Source organism: Oryx dammah, unplaced genomic scaffold (assembly GCF_014754425.2).
Source record: "Oryx dammah isolate SB20612 unplaced genomic scaffold, SCBI_Odam_1.1 HiC_scaffold_18, whole genome shotgun sequence".
Classification (NCBI taxonomy): Eukaryota; Metazoa; Chordata; class Mammalia; order Artiodactyla; family Bovidae; genus Oryx; species Oryx dammah.
In genome coordinates, this window is record NW_024070202.1 from 117049647 (window position 1) to 117069498 (window position 19852).

A 19852-nucleotide genomic window follows, 5' to 3' on the forward strand; every position below is an offset into this window, starting at 1 on the left:
GCGGAGCCCCGAGGCACCCCGGATCCGCGCCGGACCCTTGTGACCGTCTAGCTCCTGGGTGCGCTGCGAAGACTCGGACCGGACTGTTTTGAATCTCCCGGCGTCTGGGCGCGGGGCGACTCTTCGTATTTTCTAACTCAACTCGTGGATCGGAACGTGGCTTCGGCTCTGAGCGCGGCTGGCGACCTGTAGGACCTCAGCCCTGGCTGCGGCCGCCGCCCTCGCCCTCGGGAGAGTCAGCGGGGAAGGGACACCGGCCGGCTTCGGGAGTCTCCGCGTGCTGAGCGGAGGAGCGGAAGGCTGACTGGTCTCCCCGGAGAACCGACTCGGGATTTGTTGCGAGCAGCATGGAGGAGAATGACCCCAAGCCCAGCGAAGCGGCGGCGGCGGAGGGGCAGCGGCCGCCGGAATCCAGCCCCAGCGGCGGCGCCGGCAGCCCGGGTGACGCGGACACTGGCCGCCGGCGGGCTCTGATGCTGCCTGCGGTCCTGCAGGCGCCGGGCAACCACCAGCACCCACACCGCATCACCAACTTCTTCATCGACAACATCCTGCGGCCCGAGTTTGGCCGGAGAAAGGACGCGGGGACGTGCTGTCCCGGAGCTGGAGGAGGCAGAGGCGCCGGGGCAGGCGGCGAAGGCGGCGTGGAGGGAGGCGGCGGCCCGGGCGGCGCGGAGCAGCTCCTGGGGTCAGGCCGGGAGCCCCGGCAGAACGCGCCCGGGGCGCCTGGGGCGGGCGGGCCGCTGCCCGGCGGTGGCGGTAGCGACTCTCCGGGTGACGGCGAAGGCGGCTCCAAGGCGCTCTCACTGCACAGCGGCGCCAAGAAAGGCGGAGACCCCGGGGGTCCCCTGGACGGGGCGCTCAAGGCCCGCGGCTTGGGCGGCGGCGACCTGTCGGTGAGCTCAGACTCGGACAGCTCGCAGGCCAGCGCCAACCTGGGCGCGCAGCCCATGCTCTGGCCGGCGTGGGTGTACTGCACGCGCTACTCGGACAGACCTTCTTCAGGTGAGCCCTGGGGACCCGCGCCCCGGCCTGCGGTAGGGAGGCCCGCGGGGTTGCGCGCCTGGGGCGGGAACTTACCGGGAGGAAGAAGACACGAGCATGCCTCGCCCCCAACACAAAGACGCGCACAGAGCGACATTGTGTGCGGCCGACGCTGACCCGGGCCACGGCCAGGCAGAGAGAGGGCAGGGTTGATTCACTGGGGCTACAGATTTCCTAGGACGGCGAGAAGTACCAGGACTTCCGTTCTCCCTGGCTTTGGGGGACCTTTCCTAGCCCTTAGCGCATCCCTGCCCTGGCCAGAGTTTATTTGGTGGGGACGGGGGTGGCTAGAAAACAGGCCCGGAAGCGCACACCCTCGCTTGTTCTTCCAATTCGGTCCAGATCCGGACCCATGCCCTGCCCGCCCCATACCTAGACTCATTCTGCCGCCCCAGTTTCCCAGAGGTGTCCGGGGAAGAAAGCGAGGCTCGACTGGTCGTCCTCAGCTGAGGTTGAGCAGGGGCCGGTGGAGGGATCCGCAGAGGGAAGGAAGGCAGACAGAGGAGCCCTTCGCCCTGTGCCTCGTTTTATTTGCCAAGAAGTGCGCACACAGCTTAGAGGAGGAAGGCCTGCTGTCCCCAGGTAGACTGCACCTTTACCGAGCTTTCCTGGGTAGAAAAGGAGCAGATTTCAGAGGAAGTGCGCGGGAGAGCTGGTGAGGGTGTGCAGCGCTTCTGGGCGTCTTTTTCATAGACCCGGGATTTTTAAAAGCTGAGTCCACGTCCCCATAGAAGCGTGAGCCGCAGTGAATGAGGGTCTGCGGCTGCGAACCGCCATTAAGCGCAGACTCCGTTTGTCCCCGAGCCGGCCGCGCAGACCGGACCCCCCTGTTCCCCTGCACCCTCAACTGTTTTGCGGGGGTCTTTTACACAGTTCATAGCGCAACTAAGTCACCCCCTGGTCGCCAGCCCGCAGAAACGGTCTGTGTGTATCTCTGATGAAACCCCAATTTCTCCAGCTAGATCTGAAATTTGCTCCATTGTTCTCGCCTCTCTCCTTTGTTAATATTTAATTAACATATAGGCTCACAATGCGGCCGGCGAGGAGCCGAGGCCCGGCTTTGTGCGGCGCGGGAGTCGCGGCCGCGCCAGGCCCCAGAGGCCGGGGGAAGCCCGGCAGTCGGGCCTGGCTCAGTGGCTGGTTTTCCTGGACTTAAAAAAAAAAAAGCCCCGTAAGATAAGATGTGTGTTTCCGGGCGTTTACGAAAGCAGCGACGCAGAGTTTTGTTTTGTTTTGTTGCGGAGGTTTGGTCTTTCCTAGACTCTTTAAGTGCGTTTTGAACGAAAATCAAGAAGGAAAAGGAACTAAAATCTCTGATTTTAGGGAGATTTCCTTTCCATAAAGTGGCCCCGGCCTTTTGTGGGCTGATTGGCGTGTGCGAGCGCCCTGGGACCGGGGGAGTTTGCGGGTGGAAACAGCGGGCGGGCTGCGCCGCGCGAGGCCGCGGTGGGGCCTCCGCCGGGCCTGTAGAGGCCTCGCAGGGCCGCCCTCTGCCCGTCTTGCGCGGCACCCCCGGGACGCCGCGGGCAGCCGCCCCGAATCCGCACCCTCCGGGAAAAAGCCAGGCTGCAGCAGGCGAGGAGCCGGCCACCTCGGCGTGTGAGCGAGTGGGGGCGGAGAGCGCAGTGCACCCGGGTGGATGTGTTCCTGAGTGTGCTTCCAATCTTGAAGGCCCGGGGCTTGAGCCGAACAGTCCGGTGCCCCCTCTCCACCGGGCTCTGCCCTCCTTTTCCCATCGTGGCTCCTGGAGACAGCGCAAGGCGCAAGGCTCGGTGAGCTGAGGAGGGGCTTCCCCGGGCCTCCTGGGTCTGCGGACCGCCCCAGATCCCTATCTAGGGAAGGCCTGGGTGATGATCCACCCTCCTGGTCAGAGTGCCCCCCGGGGCTTCATCCCACCTTCAGTCCGGTGGGGCGAGAGGCGGGGACCTGGGTGCTCTAGCCTTCTCCAGCCTCTCAGCCAGGGCTCCTCGGAAGAAGCGGGAGCCAGCCCCCAGCGTGACTTCACACACTTCACAGATTAAGACCCCCTGACCTGCAGCCACCACTCCCTCCTGCAAAGGCCTCCTCTCTCTGACCCCCTCACCCCATCTGACCTTCAGAAACTCAGAAAAAGGCAACACTTGATTGCCTTTCTCAGGCCCTTTCTGTTGCCAGGGCCCTAGGATCCCCAGCGCCACCGACGCGCACCAACCTCATGTCCTGTGGGGCGGCCCACCGGGAAGAATGTGGCAGTGAGAAGTGTGAACCTTCTGCCCAAGGTCAGCGGGGTCCCGTGGCCTCCGCAGCTCCTGGGCTGGCAGCAGCGTGTCCCCTCTCCTGGACAGGGGGGCTGAGGGAGACCTGGTGGGGTGAAGGGCGGGAAGCTCCTGCTCCTTCCCCTTAAAGGAAAGGATGGACGTGGGCCCACAGGGCCGGCTGGGGGAGGCAGACCCCTCCTGTTCTCAGCACCCACTTAGGCTGGATCCCATGGCCCCGGACCTGTGGGAGACCCCCTGCACCCTCGGGGCTCTTCCTGCTGCTCTGACTGCCCCACCGTCCCCTCCAGTATGTCCCCCTCATCTCTCTCTCGGCAGCCACCCCATCCTGTCCCCATTTGAGGACAGAACTTAAGGAAAGACTTGAAAAGGCCTGGCCACAGAGTTTTGGGTTTTTTGCTGTCCTGACTTTTCCGTTAAGCCTGCCCTTTACCCCCAAGCCCACCGCTCCTGCAGACTTCCCAGCCCCCCTTCCCCGCCCCCTCCATGAGAGCTCCGCCCCGGCCGACCCCAAACCCAGCCCTGCTTTCCTCCGGGCGCCACTGGCTGGGGCAGCCTCCTGCGACGAGCGGCGACCCCACCCCCTCCAGCGAGCAGGCCGCCCGGAGCCCTCCTAACCCGTGCTCTCTGTGTCTACTGCGCCTCCCCAGGTCCCAGGTCTCGCAAACCAAAGAAGAAGAACCCCAACAAAGAAGACAAGCGACCCCGCACGGCCTTCACGGCAGAGCAGCTGCAGCGGCTCAAGGCGGAGTTCCAGACCAACAGGTACCTGACGGAGCAGCGGCGCCAGAGCCTGGCGCAGGAGCTCAGCCTCAACGAGTCGCAGATCAAGATCTGGTTCCAGAACAAGCGCGCCAAGATCAAGAAGGCCACGGGCAGCAAGAACACGCTGGCCGTGCACCTCATGGCGCAGGGCCTGTACAACCACTCCACCACCGCCAAGGAGGGCAAGTCGGACAGCGAGTAGGGCGGGCAGGTGCCACGTCCTGGCCCGCCCCGGCTAAATGATGCAATAATTTAAAATCAGAAATCAAGGGCCAGTGTATAAACATTATACCAGCATTAATAGTGAAGATGTCGTATATTAGCTATGGTTCTGCAATATTCTATGTATATATAATTTACAGGAGGTGTAAAATCCAAAATATCTGACTATAAAATATTTTTTTGTTTTTTTATGTTTATGAGATTATGCTAATTTTATGTTGGTTTTTTGTTTGTTTGTTTGTTTTTGCAAAGGGGGCTACTTAGGGTTTCATCTTTTTTAATCCCCTAAGTTCCATTATGGGACATCGGACACTTTTTTTTTTTTTCAAAAGAAGAAATTAAAACAACTTGCTGAAGTCCAAAGATTTTTATTGCTGCATTTCACACGACTGTGAACCGAATAAATAGCTCCTACTTGGTCTTGAGTTCTGCCACTTTGTTTGTGTGGGCTTGGTGAGGCCGGCAGGAGGGTCCGCACGCCCAGGCCCGCCACCGCCATCACGGGGAAAGGGCCGCTGGGCCGCGTTCCGGTGCCCTGCTCCCCAGGCTGCCTGGGCCGGGCCCATGCCAGCCCCCCTCCTCCCCTCTTCCTGCCTTCCCTCCCTCCTCGCTGAGGCCTGGCCCGCGCCTCCCTGCATCCTTCTGTCTGCATCTGCGTCGTTGTCCCTTGTCCAGCCGCCTGCCTCCAGCACCGGAGTTCCCACCTCCGGCACTGCTCCGAGGCTCAGGGCGCCAGTGGCTGGAGGCCCATAGGCTTCGGACCGCCCTGTCCCTCCAGACCTGGGCCCAGAAGCTCCCCTGCGGCTCCATCAGCTGCCCAGGCAATGCCCAGGGCGGGGTGGGGCGGGCCCAGAAACGCAGCCAAGGTCTGCTGGGTATGCCTCGGGGGCTGCGGAAGCCTGAGAAGGAGCTGGTGGTTCCCCTCTTTACTTTTTCTTCACTTTTTTTTTTTAAAGTGGCCACTTCTGCTATAGAGAGCATTCTTTCATGGTAAATACGTGTGTGCATGTGTACATACATCTGTGTGTGTGCCCATATACACACAAGCAGACGTGTAAGAGTCCACAGTTCTAGAACATGTGGCTACCTTGACTTTTAAAGGAACTCAGAATTCTCCAGGATCTAGAGGAAAGAAGAAAATGTGTAAATAATCATTTCTTATCTCTTTTTGTCTTTTCTTGTTTTTTTTTTTTTAATATACATTTTATTTTTTGAAGTGTGGTACAGTGTAAATGAAATATATTCAATATATCCCCACCAAGTACATATATATAAACGAACACATTATCTATATCTTTATCTGTAGCTCCACACTGTCTTCTGTTTATTGTATGGAAAAAGAATTGTGTCCAAATGTCCGTCTGTGCCGGGACAGCCTAGGGGGATGCCCCGGGCCCTGCCCTGAGGACTGAGGGTGAACTTCTCTCTTTGCCTTAAACCTCTTTATTTCCCTGCGATAATAGTTTCACTTTGTACATACTAGTGTAAACCTTTTTTTTTTAAAGGGAAAAAAAACTATAAAAGCAAAAGTTGTAATTTAAAATTCTGTGAATAACCATCTGCTGCTTAGGAAACTCAATGAAATGATATGCCTTTTTAGCAGGAAGCAAAGTTTTGGGGTTTTTATTTTTTTATTTTTATTTTTTAGTTTATTACACGTGCATTTTACAGTCCCAGTAGCAAATATTTATAATCTTATAAGAAATGAATGTTTCTATTTACAACTGTGATTATCAAAATTGTGAACATTCCCCCTGCATTTTTGTGTGTTGAAATTCTTGAAAGTTACATTAAATAAAAAAAAAAAAACACTTTATTGTAAAATATCAGTTGTCCAAGATGGAATGAGTAGGGTTTTTTTTTAAGTGTGTTTCTGAGCCCAGCTGACCTGCCGTGGTGCTCAGGTGCTCAGGTCTTTCCCTCCACGGCAGGTGTGCACATGCCTACCTTTGTAGCCAGAGGCATAATTTTTTCTTTTTAAATAACGAAGACACTTTGGATGTCTCCTGTATGAGTACAGAACAACCAAAGGAATTTAAGTACACGTTTCTTTACCAGAAGGAAGTGTTCCAAAGTTCGGTGCTTTTTCTTTGAATAAATATTTAAAATCTTGCAGAACGCAACAGGTCTCCGGCCCTGGCTGCCCTGGGACAGAGGCGCTCAGCCCCAGGGGAGAGGACCTCTCGCTTGACCTGAGACAAAGGCTCTTCTCCTTTATGTTGGGTTGTTGTCTTTTCCCCAGAGCACGGACTGACGGCATCCCAAGGCGGATGCAGGGAAAGGACCGGAAGTGGACGGGAATTTTGACCTCGGGACCTGCAACTCACCTGGCCTCAGAGGACAGCCGACGTGGCCCTGTGAACCCAACTGCTGTTTCCAAACTCTTGGCTACAGTTTTCTTCTCCCAGTAAAAGGAGCTCAGAGATGAGAGAGGATCGTCTGTTCCCAAGGCGACCGACCTTTTAGGCATTTCCATTCCACACCGGCTTCCCAAGGGGAAGGACGCTGGGCCTCCAGGCAGGAGCTGAGCTGCTCCCAGATTTTGCAGAGACACGTTCTGGGCTCTTGCTGCAGAGGCGCCGGAGCCTGGTCCTGCTGCCTGGTCCCAGGAGCATTAATGGGGCGGGACCACGTCTTCCTCAGCCACCACTCTGCCCCCGCGCAGATCTGGGGGTTCCCAAAGACAAAAAGCTGCACTAGCCCAACTTCTATTGCCCTTGGCCTCTCCTTCCTTTTAATAAAAAGATCACATAGCAACATGCAGCAATCATTTTTAGCTTTTGTCTTTCATCCCACTGGCAAATCATAGCGCTGTTAAGGGGCAATGTATGGTTCTATAAGGTAATGAGCGCCCCATCCTCAGAGGTATGCAAGCAGACACTAGGCCTACAGTGGCATAAGGCTTTGCTTTTGCTTTTTTCCCCCCTTCCAGTAGGACATTGGACTAAATGAACTCTCAGACCTTCCAAATGCTGAGATTCTGGTTTTGCTCCTATGTTTATTACATGTTTTTAAATTCTCTCATAACTCATGGAGAGCCACTTCCGTGCATACCAGCCGCTTTCACTAGGAGCTGGGCTTCCCGGGTGGCACAGTGGTAAAGAATCTGCCTGCCAATGCAGGGTACACGAGACACGGGTTCCATCCCTGGGTGGGGAAGATCCCGTGGAGAAGGAAATGGCACCCCACTCCAGTACTCTTGCCTGGAGAATCCCATGGACAGAGGCGCCTGGCGGGCTGCAGTCCCAGGGTTGCAGAGAGCCGGACACGACAAAGCGACAGCGCAGACAGTGGAGACCAGAGTCGGGCTGCGGGGCAGGCGGTGCCCCCTGGTGAAGTCCGGCCACCACTGAGTTCCACCTGGGCCCCCACAGCTCTGCCCAGCTCGGATCTGGACCCAGACTGCAGTACCGGTGATGCCCCACTTGGACCCCACCAGACTGTCACCCCTGCAGCAGGTGGGGTTTCCTAAATGTTCTCAGAGGAAAGCTCCTTTAGGAAGGGAGTCCTTGTGGCTTGCAGCTGCACAGCCCCCACCCTCCGGCTTGGCTGTGTCCCCAGGCCTCCTTAGCTGCGCAGAGACTAGACTCAGGCCTGGGAGCTGAGCATGGACGGTCGCAGCCCCCCAGGCCAGTGGAACATGCTCCCCCAAAGGTACAGGACCAGAGACCCAGCAGGATTCCTTGGTGTTTAGACAGCCCCTCCTCCAGCTGCCCAGTGGGGTCGAATAAGTGGGCCCCCATCCTCAGGATGGAGTCAGAATCTGAGGGTCAGCACCAGCCCAGCGAAGGTCAAAGGAAGTGGACTGCCAAGGGCTTTCTTTAGGGGGCAAAAGTGGGCGCCACCAGTCTGATCTCCGAGAAGGTCCCATCGTTCCTGTTTTCCCTTGGTTGAAAAGGGCAAATCGCTGGGGTTTCTGGACCACTTGGCACAAGTGTGCCCTGGCATGTGATGCATGCGGCAAACATCACACACTATATATGCAAATACGCCTGCGGGCCGCGCGGGGCCGGCTGCGAGGCTGTGTTTGCTCGCTCCGTCCTCGGCTAAAAGTCATTCTGTCTCCCGCTGGTTTAATATCCGACCTCTCCCATCTCTGCCCGGCCGGGGAAGCTCCCCAAGAGCCCCCAGGAAGGGCCCCGCTCTGCCGAAACCTGCTGCTCGCCAGGCCGGGCCGCCATGCCCTGGGAGATTAATAGCGACTGGCGCCCAAGGCCTCGGGGGAGACTGACCCCCCAACCGGCAGCCCGCGCCGCCTCGCCTCAGGGACGCACTGCAGCTCCGCGCTGGGCGTCGGGGTGGGGACCCCATTTCTGCACGTGCTTCTCTTTCCTGTCAGGGCCGAGGGCGAGGCCTCTGGCTTCAAGAGCAGGCGGGCGGGGTGGGCTGGGTGGTGGGCGAGGGGCGGCCGCGGGCATGCCTGGCGCTGCGCTGAGTCCCGCGACCCCGTGGGCCGCCCTTTGCGGGGGAGAGCCGCGCGCGCGCGCGGTACCTGCGCCTTGAGCTCCAGGGCGCCCGACGGGAGCCGGGCTGCGCAAGCCCGAGTGGACCATTCATATTTTCATTATTAATCTCAGATGGTTTATTCTGTTTATGCTCCCCGCCCAGAGCAAATCAAAACCCATTCTTGAAATCGCCTGAAACGTCATAATAGTCATTAAAGTGACTCCTTATTATGAGATTTAATCGAGTGGCCCGCCGCACGCCTGACCTGGCTGGTGAGGCTGACGAGGACCGAGTTATTATTATTGTTGTTATTGTTGTTGTTAGCCTCCTGCTTAGCCATCGGGGTGACTGACCACCTTGTCATTTTAGGCCAGCCCAGAGGCGGTGGGGAGGCCCAAGAGTCTCTGGAACAGGTGTGGCCCAGCTTGCTGCCCTGCCGGGCCGGGCCCCAGCCCTTTTCAGGTCCCGGCAGCGCCTGTGGGCGGAGAGAGGGAGCCCCCAGACCCGTTAGGCGCTCCGCATCCCAGGGAACGCTAGGACCAGAGCCCCGGCCTCGCCCCATTGGCGGTCCCTCCCCACTTCGCCTTCCAGGGCCGAGCCTAGAGCTTTGCCCAGAACAAAGAGTGGCGGAGACCTGCCTCCTCGGCTGCCTTTTCGCCCCCTGGGCTTCCTGGGCTGGAAGGCGTCCCAGAGAGCCCCCACCCCCAGCCCAGTCTCCCCGGAGACACCCGGGGAGGGAAGAAGAGCACGGGGCCTCAGTGGACCGCGTCCGCAGAGAGGGCCCGAGTGGGGAGCGCGGCCGGGAGGGGCCCGCCCCAGCCCCCGCCCGGGGGTCCTCCGTGGGGCCGAGGGCGGGTGGGGGTCACCGCGGGCGCGGACCGTCTGGAGGGCTGGGCCGGGCGGGCGCAGGGCCCCATCTGTCGCGCTGAGAAACTTGGCCGCGCGGTCCGAGCGCGCGGCCCGAGCCTTTCAGCCAGCGCGTTCGGGGTTCGCTCCTCCCGCCAAGTCCTTTGTCTGCGAGAGGACTATCAGGCTCTGCGCCGGGCTTTGCCCTCCGCCTCCCCCGGCCCTACCCCCTCCGCTAACTGCCCTTTCTCCCCCTTCCCTGCTTTTCTCTCCTCTCTGGATGGGTAATCACAGGCTCCAGCTGCCAGGCGCGCCTCGAGGAGTTGCTGCCCGGTTCCGGGGTCTGCCGCCCCCCACCCCTCCCCCCGGCCCCGTCCAACTTCGCCAGGACTCCGGCCCCGGCTCTCCGGCCTCATGGAGCCGCCGTGGCGGGTCCGTCCGAGTTTCCCCTTTAGGCCACAACTTTCTCCCAAGGATTTTGATTCACACTTCCCCCCAACAAAACGTGAATCCGGAAAGCTGCGTTTCTTTGGATTCAGGCAGTGGGCGGACACTGCAGGGCCAGCAGCCTTTTGCAGAATTTACTCCTGTCGAGGCCGGTTCCATGCCTCTGCTACTGTGAGAAAGATGCCCGGATAAGAAACTCAGACGCTGCCAGTTTTCAGTCTCAGAGTGTGCCCCCGCCCCCAGTGCCAAGACATCTGGGTTAAATCGGGCAGATTTCAGTCTAGGAGGAACGACTGACACGCCGGTTTCCAAGCACCTGTTTGTCAGGGCTTCCCTGGGGGCTCAGTGGTAAAGAACCTGCCGGCCAGTGCAGGAGTCACAAGAGACCCGGGTTCGGTCCCTGGGTCGGGAAGATCTGGAAAAGGAAATGGCAGCCCACTCCAGTATTCTTGCCTGGAGAATCCCATGGACAGAGGAGCCTGGCGGGCTACAGTCCACGGGGTGGCAAAGCGCCGGACACGACTTAGCAACTGAGCAACAGCGAATTTGTTTGGCACAAGACTGAAGCTGGCTGAGAAAGCATGAGGCTGAGTTTCCCGTCCTGTGCAGGCTCAGCATATGAAGCTCCATATTTTTTCATGCAAATACTTACACAACAGCACTTCTCACTGAAAGAAACTTGGGGCAAGGAAAGGGCTGAGTTTTGTGAACAGGCAGTCCTGTGCCCTGAAGCCAAATCATTCCTGTCTCAGGCATAAAGAACTGCTACCTGACAGGCTCCCGGCAAGGGGGTGTTTATGAGGAAGAGGACAGAAGCGGCACGGAACAGCCTTGCTGGGTGGGCAGCACACGCCCCTTCTTCAGGGGAGACTTGTACTCAGCTCCCTGGGCCTGACTGGTAGAGCCGCCGGCATAGTGTCCAGTTCTGCCATGCCAGGCGGCCTCTATATAACGGCTGAGGGGAAGGGGGATGATGAAATATCCACGTGGCCGTGAAAAGCGGGACAGTGATGGGAGCGCTCCTACTAGAAAGCTGCAGGGGTCCCATGAGCACTTTCTAGAATCAGGAGTCCCTTCTCCTTCCAAACATGGCTAGGTGCGCCCTTTGTGATCATAGGGCTCAAAAACACAGGCAGTCCCACTCATATCAGGCTCTCTTCCCCAGGCTTTCCCCCCAAAATGAGCAAGATACTGTGCCTTGGGTTCCTAGGAGGCTCAGCAACTTCACACACCACTCCCTTCTCCATTCCAATCGCACTGAGCAGTGAGCCTCAGTCACCATGAGACATGGAGGGACTCAGCGCCTAGGAGGTGGGCGCCCAATGAGACAGCAGGGGGCTGGGAGGAGGGCTGGGAGTCCCCCCTGCACCCCACCCCACCCTTGCATCACAGCCGCCCCAACCACCGCTCTTCCTCCAAGAGCCAGCCGCCTGCTCCTGGCGCGATGAGCTATTTTGTCTAAATAGTGAAGGGTCTAAGTACCCCCTTTGAAATTAATTGCTGTTCCTATAGCTAAAAGCATAACAGGCTTTGATTACATGCTAACCAGAATGAAACATAATCCTGAGCTAATTATGTGGAGATAATTTTATAATTATATCATTCAGTTGAAGAAGTGATATGTTGTTAACCTCCCATTTCAACAAGACTGATGATTTAAAATAAAGATGGTCCTAAATTTGGACCTTTAAAAAAAAATATATCAGGGTTGCCTCTTGGTTTTCTGCACATGGAGAAAGTGAGTTTCAACTCAGTCTACCTATGGCTTGTACCTGCGTGCACCCCCACCCAGAAGGAGGGGGGGCCTTGGGAGACCTCGACAAAGGGGGCTGTCCGAGGAGGAGAGGTGGCCCAGGGCCAATCTGCTCTCAAAGGCTCAGGAAGCCCACCTGCATTTCTATCCTGCCCGGCTGGCTTGGGGAAGTAACACCCAAAGACTGGCGACCCTAGAGAGTGCAGGGTCTCTGAGACGCTCCAGCGGGGGGTGTCAACAGATCCTGGGGTGAAGCTCAAAAGCCAGCCACGCTTGCAGGGGGTTCACTTCCTCTCCCAGACACCAGTGCCCGCGGAGGGGTGCCCCAGGACCGAGGCCTGGCCAGGCTCCCCTCCCCTGGCCTGCCCCACCACCACCACAAGCTGCCTGGGAGGCCCTGATGGCCCTGGGGTGGAGGTATTAGGAGGTGCCCCCCTGGGACCTCAAGGCCTGTCCTGCAGTCAGGCTGGCCTTCCCCGCAGTTCTGGGGCATTCGCCAAGGGCTGGAGGGCTGGAACTCAATATCTGGATGCAGAGTTCAACTCTGATTCCTTCGAGGTGGTCAGAGGTCAGCCAGACACGGCCCTTTTGGGCCCTGAGAGTGCTCTCGAATTTTTTTTTTTTTTTGGTGGCTGCACAGGGCCTCAAAGTGGATGATTCCTGGGTGACAGGTCAGCTCGCTCACCGAGAGGAAGGTGGCTTTTACGCAGCAAAGGGAGCCCCCTGGGGTGGATTTCGAGCCCCAGGGGAACAGAACCAGCTTCGGGAGAATGAATGTAATACAGACCCACGGAGTCACAAGCCAGTAGCCCCGGACGCCACCAGTGGGTTTAACAATGGCTTTTGCGCCTGGAACCCCACGAGGGTGCCCAGCGCAGCTCAGAGCTGGCTGGGTGCACGCACATTTCCACGCAGGTGAGGGCGTCTGGGGCAAACCCAGGGCTGGGGCCGGATGGATGGCTGCCTCTGCACCACGAGGTTGGTTCCCTCCCTTCCCCCTACAGGGGTATTTCATTCGCACCTTTAAAAAAAAAAAGCTTCCTAGTCAAACCTGAATATGCAATGAGGCGCCGGAGCTTTGTGGCGGAAATATAATTAAACTGGTGGAAGATGTAAAAGATGAAGACTGAGGATGACATCAGGCCGATTTCACACTTGGCAGTCGGATAGCTGGGCCCAAGCCGCGCTCTCGCCACGCAAGGCAGATCAAAGTGCCCTGCCACCGCTCCAAAGGGGAAAGGGGACTTAAGTATGCTAATCCCCAGGACAAATATATTTTAATCTTGTTAGAATACAAGTTAATGCCGCAGCTCAGTGGCTGAACTTGGTCAGACTGTAGAGATCCATTTTCATTTTAGCTATGAATGAGGTAGACCTCCTGGTTTATTCATAGGTAGTAAAAAGTACATTTACAAAACGAACCCCTCTTGGGGCGGCCGAGACTGCATGGTCACCCCCACCTTGAGCTTTCTTTGCCGGGAGGGCAGGGAAATTCTGGAGGCTCCCGGACGGAGGTGGGATGATCCCTGATAACCATTGGGCTCGGCTCTCGCCCATCCCTCCCTGTGTCCGCACCAGAGCCTGCTGCCCAGGAAAGGAACTCAGCTCATTTGGTGGAGAAAGAACGGGGAGACTCTGGAAGTAATTAAAAGATTCTCCAAAGCAATGTGTTTCCCTTTAGGCCTGGGGTCTGACAACCAAACTAATTCCTTTCCACCAGCCCTCTGCCTTTAATTTTTACAACGTCAGTTTTCATTACTATTAATTATTTGCCGAGCTCCGACTGTACATTTGCTACTGCCCTGGTTAGCAGCAAGCCTGCAGGTTCCTGGCTGCCTAAGTTCCAGTTTCTGCTCGACGTCTGAGCTGTGCAGGCGTGCTTGCATGAGATGTTCAGTGGGGTGAGAAGGAGGGGTGTCAGCCTGTAGGGCCGCCTCAAATAAAACCACCCTGGCAAAACTTGGAGATGATCGCAAGGGTATCTGTGCCTCCGACTGTGTGTGAGAGACAGACAGAGCTTGAGCGCTCACTGGCGAGCCCACCACGAGGTTGCAGAAGGTTAAACTCCCCCACGGAACCTGTCTGCCAAGTATTGCCTGTGGCAGCCATCTGCAAGGCTCTCTATGTCTTTCTGCTCCAGTGTGTGTTAGAATCCCCTCTGCCTCAGGCATAAAACCTGATTCACGCTGAAGCTCGCCTTGCAGTCCTGCATTTGGAAGACCCTCCTCAGCCCTCTGGACCCCAGCGGAGGCGACTGGCCGCCAACTGGGGGAGGGGCAGCCTCCACCCCCGAGACTGCCCCCTGGTTTCCAGGACTAAAGAATGCCCCTTTCCACCGAGATTCTCTCAAGGCTCCTTCAGGTCAGGAGGCGAGTGGCCAGCACTGCAGCTACTGTGAGCCCACAGCTGGCATGCGGAGCAGCACCGCGGCCAGCAGCCAGGGCTCCCCGGGAGACCCTGCTGAGCACCTCCCCTCCTGTCTCTCTCAGCTCCTTGTGTGCGTGTCCTTCGGCCGGTGGCTTCCTTAGGAGACATCCCAGCTCTTCCTTCGGGTTTCCTATCCCAGCAGTCAGGTTTACCTAGACTTTTGGTCCATTGTACCTTTCTGTCTTAAATCATGACTGTACCTAGTGTTGCTTGAAAGAAAGTGTTAGTTGCTCAGTTGTGTCCAACTCTTGCGACCGCATGGACTGTAACCTGCCAGGCTCCTCTGTCCACAGGATTCTCGAGGCAAGAATACTGGAGTGGGTTGCTGGGCCCTCCTCCAGGAGGTCTTCCCGACCCAGGGATTCAACCCGCATTGCAGGCAGATTCTTTACCGTCTGAGCCACCAAGGAAGCTTTTGTGCTTAAAGGACCCTGTCAGGGCCGGGCTTCCTGAGGCTGTCCCAACCGAGCTTCGCAAACTGGGGGTTTTTTATCTCAGTCCCGGAGAATGGAAGTCAGCAGTCGGTGGCAGGTTCCAGCAGGGCTGCTCCCTCCTGGGGCTCCAGGACGGTCTGTCCCTCACCTCTGCCAGCCTCGGTACATCAGCCCCTGGTGTCCTTGGCTTGTGGACGCATCGCCCCAGCCCCTGTGCTCACGCGGCCTTCTCCCCATGTGCCAGTCTGCGTCCAGATCCCCTTTTACAAAGAAAGGGCCCACCCGAATTCAGCATGACTTCACCTTCATGTCCATCTGCAAAGGTGCTATTTTCAAATAAGGTCACATTCACAGGTTCATGAATGGACGTGACTCTGGGTGGGGGGGCGGGGACACTCTTCAGCCCAGTCCAGCCAGTACTCCACGAGTAATGTGGATTCTCTTAAACCATCTCCCAGTACAGCCCCTGCAGTGGACTCCGTTTTTCCCACCATGGAAGGGCCAGGAGCCTGAGCCGTGGTGCTCTCCCTGGCGGTGAGGATGAAGTGGGTCTGGCTGAGTCCTCGTCCTCCAGTCACTGGTCCTCAGTTTCCTCTGCTGGCCCGTGGCACCTGTGACATAGCCCCCCAACTTTAGCATCCGTGTGACCTAGCGAGAGGCTGTCCCTCCCATAGAATGATCCATGAAGAGGCTCTTGGTCCCCCGTGGGTACTGCACTACACTGCTGTTGAGTCACCCAGTCATGTCTGACTCTGCCACCCCATAGACCGGGGGCTCCTCTGCCCAGGGGATTCTCCAGGCAGGAACACAGGAGTGAGTTTCCATCCCCTTCTCCAGGGCATAGCACGCAGTTATCCTGCTGAGAGTGTTCCTTTCTCCTCTCAGCCTCCGTCTCCTCCTCTGAAACCTGGAGGGAGGGAAGCAGAGAAGCTGCCTGCGGGCTCTCAGGAGGCCCCCTGAGCAGTGCCGGGAGGCCTTCAGGATGCTGCCTGGAGCGAGAGGATGACGTGCAGGGTCCTGATGGAGACGTCGAGGGGGTCCTGCAGGGGGCCCTGCGGTGTTGGGTCCCGCTGGGCACCCACGGGCACTGAGTCTCGCTGGGTGCCCAGGACCTCGGTTAGCATGGAGCTGTTAATCACGGCTGGTGTCTCTACCATCTTGCCAACTCCCGGGGAGTGAGTCTAGTTCACTGCAGTGGGTCCATGGGGTCAGGACTGAGCTTCTCAAACTGGAAGCGCGGGTGGTGAGGCTGCAGAAGGCCAGCGCTGGGACGGGAAAGGAGGGGGCGCATGGCTGTCATGTGGCAAGCCCAGCCCCTGTGCTCTAGACGCTGCTTCCAGCGGAGATGGGAACCCTTGGGCGAAGCTTTAGATGGAGGCCCCTCGTCCTGCACTTTCTCGGAGGACTGGCCTGCAACGTGAAGCCATGAAGGCAGGCAGAGCGCCCTCCCTGGGCACAGCTCAGCCGGGTCCACCCTCTGGCCGCCCCGGGATCTGCCAAGCCCTGAGCCTGACCACCTGTCCATCTCGGCACAACCCTTCCTGGGAGCTCTCTGCGGTCCTGCCCCACAGCCCCGGGAGCACAGTCCTGTTCCTGGGAAGGCATCCGTGAGGCCCGGAGGGCATAGGTCACCCTGCCAAAGCCGCTACGTTGGCAATGGCAGAGCTGAGGCTTCGGGTCCAGCAGTGATTGCGTTTTTAAGGTGGGTCCTGGGCAGGCAGAGGCGCGGCTGGCTGCTTCCAAGGAGGGAGCCTTGGCGGTGGATGCCTGGCACCAGGGCACAGGACAACTGTGGGAGGACCGAGGGGCGATGTGTCCCCAAACACTCCGCGCACACACACACATCTCCCAGCCTCCTGGTGGGCAGGTCGGGGACAGTGGAGCAGCTCTGGCCAATGGTCCTGGGGCAAAGTGACCCACTTGGACTTCAGGTCCAAGGCTCGTGAGACCCCCCATCCTTCCTTTCCCATCTCTGCAGCTCTCGATGCCTCAGGATAGACAGTGAGCTCACAGGGCAGCGAGCCCACATCCGCATGGACCCCTGAATGACCGTGGATCACAGCCTGCCAGCTCGCCTTGGACCCAGAGAGTGAGGCCAACAGGACAGAGAGACATGCAGCTAATTCGTCAGAGCAGCACAGGCCAGCAGCCGAAAGGAAACCCCGTGTGTCTGATCGGCGACGGCGGCCCGTCCTTTCCGACCCTGGGGACGGGCCAGTCCTGAGAACAGGGGCAGCCCCCGGGCCCGTGACCCTTCACCTCTGGCTCCTCTCCCTTTCCTGCTTCTCGCTCTGAGGGCATCAGCCCAGAATGAGGAGGAAGATTCAAGTGCAAACGTTGACAGCCCCTGCGATGCTAAAGGATGCATGTCCATCGTTTTAACTGTTTAATATCTGCAGTTTGGGCTTCCCTGGTGGCTCAGGTGGTAAAGAATCCACCTGCGATGCAGGAGACCTGGGTCCAATCCCTGGGTTAGGAAAATCCCCTGGAGGATCTGAAAGGGCAGGAAGGCCCACATGGACTACTACTTGGAGAGCTGGGAAGGCAAAGCTAAAAATGAGGTTAAAGATACTGTGATGTAATGTCTCTGTACGAGGCTTATCTACTACTGGGTTCAAAGTTGCTGAGCCACACCACACTCCCTGTCATCGGACGTTCTCATGTAACAGCATTCATATGTATTGGTATTGGCACTATTCTTATAATCTTCATGTAGTAAATGTTCAAGGCTAATGTCAATATTGCTATTCCCAGCCCTCTTTTGTGATCACCTTGGGTCACAGTGTCCAACTCAAGCAAATTTGCATTCTCGTCTCTACCGTCTCAGGAAGAGAAAACTGTTTGAGTGAACTCGTATGAGCCCCCCACTCCGAAATATAAAGTGTGTACACCCTACTGAATATGGAAAGCAACGGGAGTCTTTTCCTTCTTGTTTTTCAGAGGGCATCCATTGACCTACATGTGTAATTTCGTGTTATTTGCTAGCACAGAGCTAGAAGAGTTGTACAGACACAGGGTGCCATGTACAGCTGAGTAGGTTGCTCACTGCACAAGGACAGTCTCTGAGATGGTGGGGTTAAAACTCAATCTGTATTCTGTTTGCCAAGCTCTCTGTCCTAGCATAGAGCTACATCCACCTCAAGAAAGGGGTGCCTTTTTCTAAATTGCGTAAAGGTGCCACCCACTCATCAGGGCTTTTACTCAGTGGGGGAGCCTTTCTCTAATCTACACAAACAGCAGTGGCAGCCCTGATAAAAAAAAGTCTAGGAGATCTCAGAAAAAAAAGAGGTAAAGGAAACATAATCCCTGCAGGTCAAGACAGGAGTGCCAGCACCTTAAGTTTATCTCAACATAAACAAGGCAAGACACAGAAACAAAAATTGCAGCAACAGAGAGCATTGCCTGGGTCTGTGCTAGTTAGGACTGTTTCTCAGGAAATAGTCGCTTTTCCTCCTCCTCCTCTTTGTGCAGAGTGCACACCCACTGTTTCGACGTTGAGCTGTGGATGTGAACTGTTTGCAGAGCGCTGGCTTACTTCAGCTCCTGGAATCTCCAGGGGCCTGGACTCCAGATGAACCCCTGTAATGTGGACCTGGACCCACCCACACACAGCCGCCCAGCCGAGCCCATCCCTGGGCAGCTGAACTGCTGCTGAGTCATGGGTCGAGGAGCAGAAGGGTACACACTTTCTCCTGTGAGCCACTGAGTCCTGCAGAGTTCTGGGGTGCTGTGTGTACTTCACAGAAAATAGCCCGTGAAAACGGCCCCTTTCAAGTTCCTTCCTTGCCCACACCTGAGTTTGGGGGGCCATTTCTGGAGGGTTTTCACTGATCTCCCTGTTCTGGTGTTTACCTTATGTTCCATGCAAGGTGTGTGCCTGAGCTCTGCTTAAATTCTTGGCCCTTGGTAAGGCCATCAGTCTTTCCAGCATCACTCTTCCTAGCATCATTAGAAGGACTGATGCTGAAGTTGAAGCTCCAGTCCTTTGATCACCTGATGCAAAGATCTGACTCATTTGAAAAGACCCTGATGCTGGGAAAGATTGAGGGCAGGAGGAGAAGGGGACGACAGAGGATGAGATGGTTGGATGGCATCACTGACTCAACGGACATGAGTTTGAGTAAACTCCGGGAGTTGATGATGGACAGGGAAGCCTGGCGTGCTGCAGTCCATGGGGTCGCAAAGAGTCGGACACGACTGAGCGACTGAACTGAACTGAACATTTACATTTTCCCATTCGGAGTTGCCACCCCTCACCCACTACAAAATCCATTCGTGCTGTTTAGCGTGTTCTCTGTGGGCTGGCTAAAGCCGATGTGGTCTCTGAGAACATCTGTCAAGACGTGATTCCCACAGTCACAGCGGTGACTCCCACGTCCTAAGGCTGAGCCCCCGGCAGCGGAACCCGCTCTGTGAAGCCCTCTTGTGTTTTGGGTGGTGGCACTCTGCTGTGACCCTTGTTATCTGCCTCAGCCTCAGCCGCGCTCTGCGGATGGTGCTCCCTAACATGGGAGCCAATGGTTCCCCCAGGTCGTGCCTGCTTTAGAGTATCTGCACACCCTCTCAGCAATGTAGGCCCTTCCGAAGGGCCAGCCGGGCTCCAGGGCTCCCCGGGGTTGTCTGAGCTCACTGTGGTGGCTGCCCTGCAGCCCGCCGCTCCCCAGCCTCGTGCCATTTATACCCCAGAGCTGGAAGACTCTCACCTGGCTCAGCAGCGCTGCCTGGGGAGCCCCACCGTGACAGCCTTCAGGGGCGATTGGGTTTTCCGCTTCCTAATTCAAGCCTCTCTCCAATACAAGAATACTGTCTCTTGGAAAACTTAAAAATATCCTAGAGGCGGAGGAAATACCAGAGTTTTCACTGGGGGCCTGAGAGCCTTCTCTCTGGTGTGTGAGCTGGGCGGTGGCCAGGGGTGGCCACAGGCATCTTGCGGGGTGAGCGGAGAAGCGTCCTGCCTCCCACATATGTGGAGGGACTGACCCAGGAGTGCACGCATGAGGCTGTGCACACCCACATTGGGATGGTGCCTGCTTGTGCATGAGTGCGCAGCCTCCAAGGGAGCCCCGTGTGTGTGCACACCCGCATGCCGCCCATGCAACGAATGTGACGCTTTGTGTGTGTGTGTGCACGTGTGAGCCTGTGTGTGCCCGCCCGCGTGGGGATGCAGGTGCTTGTGGGTGCACACCCACTTGTGCACGCTCACGTGTGCCTGA

General features: G+C 57.3%; 1 protein-coding gene across 1 annotated transcript; it reads left to right on the forward strand.

The window, feature by feature from the left end:
- The first annotated feature begins 8 nt into the window (after nt 1-8).
- Nucleotides 9-6110, forward strand: EN2 (engrailed homeobox 2). Its single transcript, XM_040260139.1, has 2 exons — nt 9-1005; nt 3950-6110. The coding sequence occupies exons 1-2, from the start codon at nt 348-350 to the stop codon at nt 4264-4266; spliced, it is 975 nt and encodes a 324-aa protein (XP_040116073.1). The 5' UTR covers nt 9-347; the 3' UTR covers nt 4267-6110.
- Nucleotides 6111-19852: the final 13742 nt, after the last annotated feature.